General features: G+C 35.2%; 1 protein-coding gene across 3 annotated transcripts in view; it reads right to left on the minus strand.

Annotated features, from left to right (window-relative positions):
* The window catches only part of LOC123542690 (neurogenic locus notch homolog protein 1-like), a 38,201-nt gene extending 35,056 nt beyond the window's left edge, over nucleotides 1–3,145 (minus strand). Inside the window, exons 1-2 of one of the 3 annotated variants that reach the window (XM_053531896.1) lie at nucleotides 2,543–3,145; nucleotides 771–884 (exon numbers count right to left, since the gene is read on the minus strand). In XM_053531896.1, coding sequence (XP_053387871.1) covers nucleotides 771–884; nucleotides 2,543–2,654 — 226 coding nt within the window. In that variant the 5' untranslated portion in view covers nucleotides 2,655–3,145. The remainder of the gene's footprint in view (nucleotides 1–770; nucleotides 885–2,542) is intronic. The other 2 variants (XM_053531895.1, XM_053531894.1) reach the window with 2 other exon arrangements.
* Nucleotides 3,146–8,702: the final 5,557 nt, after the last annotated feature.

An 8,702-nucleotide genomic window follows, 5' to 3' on the forward strand; every position in this document is an offset into this window, starting at 1 on the left:
TTTAAAACCGGGTCAGCAGTTTCATACAATAAGAAGTTTCTACATATAGGGAAAAGTGACCATTGACCTTGACAATTCTTTATTTGGTTTGAGTGATATTAAAGATGGTACATGACGATACATCAGGAATTCTAGACATTTGCTTATATGTCACTCAAAAGTGTCAACATTTGTTTTTGTTTACTTTGTATATAGACAAACTCTCAAAGTGCTGGATTTTCATTTGATTTCTGACAGTAAAACCCAGGCTGCAGACTTTGCACCGAATAGTACCACCTCTGATTTACAGGTTCAATTGAGTGCTGTGGATCTGCATTTGTAATAGATACATATTGTCCAGCACTTCAAGGGTTAAAAGGTCTAATGTTAAGAGCAGAGAAAATTGTTAAGTGATATGGGATAAATAAGACATTTCAGAATAATAAAAGCGCTGATATATTTCTTACTTTTTATTGTATGCATTACACATTAACCATTCGATACTCCAAAGACAATGCTGTCTGAATGTTACTTCACACACATTTGTTTTTCCGGCTTATAAATAGAAATACACTTGATTTGGTGTCAAACATGACACAAGCGATTTTTTTTTATTTCATCGCTCTTCGCTCACTTCAATAAATGTTGATTTGAAAAAAAATATTTTAATTTTTTTTTCGCTCGCTCGCCCCAAATATTTTTGAAAAAAATCCAAGGAACAAGACATCAAATTGGTGTGGCCTAAATAGATTTTTTTTCATCTTACCAATTACATTAAAATGTAACGTTACCATCACAAGTTGGCCCTGTAAAACCATAGGCACAATGACACGTGAACCACGTGCCATGTGGGTGGCATGCACCGCTATGTAGACAAGGGTGTGAATCACAAGCATTTGATTCAACTGAAAATAAAGGTGAAGATTGTTATAGTGGATGCAACTTGACCCCGATGGTTGACCTTTGTATTATAATACATATTGAGGCACAATTTATTATTGAAAAGGAGTGTACATAAAACACGAGCTGCACGCGAAAATGGAAATATAAATTTGTGTGAATATAAATTAGTGTATTGGGAAGTTTTAACTGATCAAATGTGAATATACATACTTTGATACTGCACTGTGTACAAACTCAGTCTATATAAATATACACAGCTAACCTAAGGCCCCTTATTTCTACAACGAAATAATCGATATGAATAATCAGACTAAGGTCAACCATCGCGGTCAAGTTGCGACTACTATACTGGTAGACCACTTTAAAATAAAGTTGATACTTATTGTCTCGGTCAATTGTTTTATCTGAGACAGCCATTCAGTAAGTGCATATTATTTCATGAATAAGTCTACAGTTCAATAGTAACGAACTGAATTCTACTTCAAATGTCATACAGTAAAAACTCACTGGATGGTTTGACGGTGAATAGTAAAATGGTTTGCCCGAGATCGCAAACTATTCAATGAGCGTGTAATCACCCCTATCATGCTGAACACGATGGAGTCTGCCTTTGCGATCAGTGTAGATCATGATCTGCACTGTCCGCCATTTAGTCAGTATCTTTTTAGTAAACACCCCTTTTGACAGTTTATGGTACTGTTTTTGAAAATTGAATGATGTAGAAGTTCATTATAGAAATTTAGCATGGTAAGTGATAACATGGCCTAAAGAAAGATAACAATATTGTCTTTTACCCCAATCATTTCTAGATTCCCAACAATTAGCAATACAGTTGAAACTCAATATCTCAAATTCCAAGTAGTCGAACATTTTACTCCAAGATAATCGAAATTCGACTTAAAATGTGTTTTGTGGACGGGACTGGAAAATGTCTTCGAGATAACCAGAATTTTGAGATAAGACAGTTCCAGATACTTACATAATCACACGAGGCGCACAAGCACCTGGCAAAATCCTAAAGAGCAGAATACGAAATCTGTTTTAATGACCCTTTATTATATATTGTCAGGATATGAGTTATATGACCCAGGGAAGAGCCCATGCCTTTAGTTTCTTGAACAATGAGTTTCAATTGTATTTGCCTGAACAACATAGGTCATATCAGACTCCATCTACTTGAAAAATATACTCGTATTTATACACGTCCGCCAGCTTCGCTCTATAGGTAGAGCGGAGTTCTATGAATCGCGGGGTCTTGAGTTCGATCCTCAGTATAGGGGTGTTTTCCGTAACGATTGAATAAAGACATTGTGTCTGAAAACATGCGTCTTTTACCTCTTTTATATTTGGGGAAAGTTGGCAGTTACTTGCAGAGAACAGGTTAGTACTGGTATACAATCCAGGAACACTAAGTTAACCACCTGCCGTTACATAACTGAAATACTGTTGAAAAACGGCGCTAAACCCAAAACAAACAAAATTTCACAGGCACGTTTAAGGCTCCAAGAACACAGCATACAAATATTGCATACAATGAATGCGATAAAAATGTTTAAATGTTTGTATGCCACTGAAGATCACTTACATACTGTTTTCAAGGATTTACAAAAAATGTCTATCAGTTAATGAAAGATCCGGATTGAATAAAAATACAATTTACTGCATTGACAAGCATGGTTTTTACAGACAAGTGTCCATCCATCATGGTGGAAGTCCTTGCAGTTAGTGGAGTGACAATCAGCGATTGAATTGCATGACTCTCCATGGCACATGCCTGTAACGAAAATATAATAGGGTTATTACATGCGTAGTAGTAGATAAGGTGAAATCTTACACCTGGCAAAATCCCCGTGAGAAGAATACGAAATCTCTGATATATCTACTGTTATAATGATATGAATGAAATCAGTTACTCGATGTTAAAAGAGAACTAAGTGTAGTTGCTATTTATAGAACTGTACATATTAAATGAAAGTAGTTTGGCATCATGTAATACATAAAAGATATTTGTTTGTTTGCAGTGTGATTCAGCGATAAGGGACACAACTGAATATTTTCACGAAGGTTGGGCCTGAGCCTGAAAATATCAGAATTGTCTCCCTTATCGGTGATGATATATTCCGATATCACACTGCAAACAAACACATTTTCTTTTTATTTTATGCTAATTTGTGAAGATCAAGGAATATTCTGTTTATTACATGCTTTGATGTTCAAATAAGGCCAGTACTTCATGACAAAATTCGAATTTATTTAGGCTACCGTGTTACATATAATGCATCCGCTAAATAGGCACATTGATATCGAATATTGGTGATTAGGTCCAAGAAATCAACACGACGCCATTTTGTTTTAAAAACAAAAACTGCATTTTAAAATTCGGTTTAAAAAATACACAATCCGCGGATAACAGACAGCGGCAAATGTCAGTAGATAAGTAAAAACTTTTCGGGTCAATACCGTTTGTTTGTTGAATGACCGGAAGCTTGCTTTGTTTACCACAAACTCACGCTGAAGGTCACATTACAAACAACTCGAAAAACGTAAACAACTGAAGAATTTCCAAAAGTCCTTGGTAAATCAAGCTGCAGAATTAAATATGATCATGGATTCAATATAAATACCTAGGAAATATTGATCTAGGAGCTGCATATCATAACGAATACGGATGGAAGTTGAAATCAGAATTTTCCCAAACCCGACTTTTCTGGATGCTATTACAGTTTTGAAGAATGTTTTGGATAAATTCAATCTCCTAAGTATGACTTTGGATATTAGAAAATGTCTATAGTAAGAGAATTTTTTAATAAAGGTGACATAGAATAAGGCTAAAAAGTAAAACGTTTAAATATGGCAGGTACTGCCGACAAAAGATCACTTTATTTGTTCTCCCTTTTCTTTGGTTTAACACACCAACACACTTAATTAATATGGCGACTTTCCAGCTTTTGGTGGTGAAGGGAGAAACACCATGTGCCCATTCGTGCGTTATTTTATCATTAGCGGTCACCTTTGTAGATCCAGCAACCTTCCGTAAGACAGCTGAATGGCTTCCTCACATGGGGAGTTCAACGCCCCGAGCAAGGCTCGAACCCACATCGATGACAGGCAAGTGATTTGAAGTCAGAGACCTTAACCACTCGGCCACGGAGGCCCCTTAAGCTCATTTAAAGGGTAAGCGGCAGGGTGACATATGACAAATATACCAGAGTAAGAGTGTAGTAGAGATGGTGGATTTAATTCTTTTAATATTTAGAACATTCAAACACATTGAAAACAATGTCAAAAACAGTGAAGCAAAAGCGAACTGCAAGTGTTGCTTAAAATTCAATAATAAAAAAAATAATAATAACTTCCTATCGGTTACCTTAAAAACGGATTCAGTTTGATGCTTTTATGCTAGTAGTGTGTGTTTTAAAGAGATGGACATTGTTATGCTCATCCGAGTATATTGAAAGCTAGACTTTGTTAAACGGTGCAAATTTTGGATTTATATTGTAAAATTTCCAACAACAAAATCAGTCTGGATGATTTCGTTGAGCGGAGTTAGCCGAAACAAACCATACAAATTAACTTTGATATGAGCCGTGCCATGAGAAAACCAACATAGTGGGTTTGCGACCAGCATGGATACAGACTAGGATCCATGCTGTTCGCTTTTAAAGCCTATTGGAATTGGAGAAACTGTTAGCGAACAGCATGGATCCTGCCCAGACTGCGCGGATGCGCAGGCTGGTCTGGATCCTTGCTGGTCGCAAACCCACTATGCTGGTTTTCCCATGGCACGGCTCATATGCTATGGAGGATTATTTAAATTCTTTTAAAAAAAAATATTGTGCGATGCTATAGCCAAAAATGTAGCCAGTATTATCAGAAAAAGCGGCAATATTACTCCTTTCTTCCTTCCTAAATATCAGAGCAGTATAAATTTTATGCAATAGCGATATTTGGAATAAGACAAGTCTTTTAGTTCATTGGTTTTATGAGTATGAATTTCGGTATTGTTCCAATCATTGCACGACGCTACTACTTTTTCAAGATATATCTATGAAAACTTAAAAAAAAAATTTACCTGTAAGCGTTAATCCAATGAGGAATGTCCATAATACACACATGGTTAGTACGCCAGTACTATAATCTTTCATGTACGAAACTCCGTGTCAGGCTTAATGTGGTTAATCGGAGTATCAGGGATGTTATACTTCACACCATTAGAAACGCCACCTTCCTGTTACTCAGTAGAGAATGCGATGCGAAGTATTATTGCATTACAGATACTGTAGAACATTAGAGAAGTTGAAAAACAAAGGTCGCCAAACAAGACATAAACGAAAATGTTGCAGGCACGACTGGAATGAGCCTCCTCATTGACAAGCACGACACCCGTGAAAATTATTTCCCCGCAATTATCAATGATTACAGTCTACAGAGGGATGACAAATAAAAGTCAAGATAGAAGTAGAGTGTTTTCACAATTGAAACATTTAATCAAATTATAGCACAGAGAAAAATATTTGAAATTCTAATATGCTTTTATCTGATAAAACACTCTTACGCTAGAATGACGTCACGTTAACGTGCGGTAACATCAGTGTTTTTGTTGCAACCAAGAAAGAGTGTTACTATATTTCATCTACTGTTTTAGATTAAGGGTGTTTTAGAATCGAAATAGTTTATACCAAAACCTATTTTAACACTATTTATATACTCAGGCGGTAATACGTCATACAAATAATATCACTCGGGCTACGCCCTCGTGAAATTATTACGCACGACGTATAACTGCCCGTCGTGTCTAAATAAGTGTTAAAACACTCTTTTGCTATAAATTATTTCTCAAATGTAGATTTTTATTTAACTGAGTATTAACAAAGTTCAATTAAGATGAATGAAAAAGAACGTAAAAAATCTTTCGGAATAATAGAATGCAAGGTGATGAAGAGAGAAATATCCCTCACGCCCACTAGCACCTACCTAAGTTGAAAGCTTTCATAATGAAACTAAAAGTGATACCAAAAGGACCATAAAGTACAGCAACACTGACTTCAAAGTTTTCTAAACTCTAGGGCATTATCGCTGTTTATGTGAACATGTACGCTACAAAACTAGAATGGCAATTACATTTATCATGGCTGTAAATCAGCTGTATTTTTTCCTTTTACTTGATATGAGCGGCACCATGAAAACCAACATAGTTCGCTTTCAAAGCCTATTGCAGTTAGAGAAACCGTTAACGAACAGCATGGATCCTGACCAGACTGCGCGGACGTGCAGACTTGTCTAGATCCATGCTGGTCGCAAACGCACTAGGTTGGTTTTCTCATTGCTCGGCTCATATTTTCCAAAGAAAGTCAGGAAAGGAGTGTTGATATTTCTCTCAATAATTGTGCAGGAAGATATGAATTGAACTGTACCACTATATATTTTCTAAATATTGTTAAAAACATATAAAGGATTACTTTATGATTTTCCAGTGTTGAATGATTTCCTATTTATACATAATTTATATGATATTATAGCAACGATTGGTACGTTAAACAGAAATACTGTTATTATAGTTACTATAGTTGAAATCTATATCTCGAAGTCGCTACCTCAAATTTCCAGTTATCTCGAAGACATTTTCAAGACCCGTCCCGTAAACCCATGCACAAAATCAACTTGAGTCGAATTTCCTACTGTGTGTCTTACTTCCTTTGCTTTCTATAAGTTAGACCGAATCGATATAAGTGTAGCTTTGTTTACAATGTAAAGTCGAGGTTGCCCTTCCAACCGTTTATACTACATATCTGTATTGCTAGACAGATCAGTGTAACAGACTAATTATATATAGATTTTTATTGGCGATGACTATACAATGTAATCATTATCAGGCCACGAACTTTAAAAATCTTTTATCATAGATGGTCACACAATAATGAGATCATTATTCTATATCTGTCTTATCTTTACAGTGCTTCCCCTACTCTACCATTTTTGACAAAGTCATTCAAAAAGATTGTGTTCTTATTTAGGTACGGTGTGACAAAAAAGCGAAACGTAATTTTGCACCACTGAGCTTACCTTGATTGAAATATCCTAAAATATTGAGAAAAATGCTGCTTTAATCTAATCTATGCCGAAAAAGTGTGGAACTAGTCATACATGAGAAATATATATATACATATATATATATATATATATATATATATATATATATATATATATATATATATATATATATATATATATATACATATATATATATTTATAGCTTAACATGATCTCTTTCCTATTATGTTGTATAAGTTATAAGTATAAGTATAAGTATAAGTGAATTATCGGAATATTAGAGCGACATGTACCTAATATTTTCACAGTAAAATATCAAATATACTTTTCATTAAAATGAGTAAATTTAGTCAAAACATTAAAACGGAAGAAAATTTGTTTTTTAGATGCAAGATCAAAATATTTTTCACTCACGAACACCAAATATTACATTTTCATTTGCGGCTACGCCACTAGTGAAGATATTACATCTGGTGTTTACTCGTGAAAGATATTTCATTACTATATATTCTAACAAGAAACGCGGCAATGCCACGAAACCAGGTTTTCAACACATTTCATAAGAATAAACAAGAGTGCCAGAATGTCACAATATACGACCGTCACATCAAATTTCTTTACTCTAGCACCTGTATTTGCAGATGTAATTTTAATTTTGTGGTTGTTTAGTAACCATTGTAATTCTTTTGTTTTTCTAAGTCCACAAAAAGACTCCTTACCAGGTAGAGATACCTTAAAATACACCTAAAATTAGAAAGTAACAACTATGTTGTACCACAGAAAAGTGGTCTTGGTTTTTCCCTACGGTCAATTATAAAAAAAGTTACAATATAAGTTATTTATAGTAACAACTAAGGGAAGTTAATCTTAAAAAAAAAAAAAAAAAAAAATACAAAATTTTTTTTTTAAGTCCACACAGAAATCCTTTCCAGGTAGAGATTGGTCAAAATACACCTCAAAATTGGATATGTAACATGCATGTTGTAATACAGAAAAGTGGTCTCGATTTTTCCCTACGTCTAGTAATGAAAAAGTTACAATATAAGCTATTTATAGTAACAACAAAGGGAAGTAATTCTAAAGAAGGGAACTGCACAAGACACTTTGTCTCATGATGGTGTATAATTGTGCCAAGTTACATCAAAATCCCTCTATGCATGAAGAAGATATGCTCCGGACAAAGTTTTCATTCTTGTATCCTTTGACCTCAAAGTGTGACCTTGACCTTAGACCTAGGGACCTGGTTCTTGCGCATGACACTCCGTCTCATGATGGTGAACAATTGTGCCAACTTTCATCAAAATCCCTCCATGCATGTAGAAGATATGCTAACCCTAACCCTATTTTTAGTAACAATGACCTTGACCTTGATCCCAGAAACCCCAAAATCATTCCCAGCCTTTGTCTTGATATAAGCTACATACATACCAAGTTTTATTCAAATATCTTTACCGAAACAAAAGTTATTGACCGGAAACCCTTTTTCTATTTAAAGTAACAGTGACCTTGACCTTGACCCCAGAAACCCCAAAATCAATCCCAGCCTTTGTCTTGATATAAGCTACATACACACCAAGTTTTATTCAAATATCTTTACCGAAACAAAAGTTATTGACCGGAAACACCAGTTTGACGCCGCCGCCGCCGCCGCCGCCGCCGCCCGCCCGCCCGACCGACATCTACCCCAATCTAATAACTCAGGTTTTCGTTGAAAACCTGGTTAAAAATAACCTAATTTTCATTGGCCGAAACCGATCATCATCTTTCTA

The sequence above is a fragment of the Mercenaria mercenaria genome, chromosome 19, assembly GCF_021730395.1.
Source record: "Mercenaria mercenaria strain notata chromosome 19, MADL_Memer_1, whole genome shotgun sequence".
Taxonomy (NCBI): domain Eukaryota; kingdom Metazoa; phylum Mollusca; class Bivalvia; order Venerida; family Veneridae; genus Mercenaria; species Mercenaria mercenaria.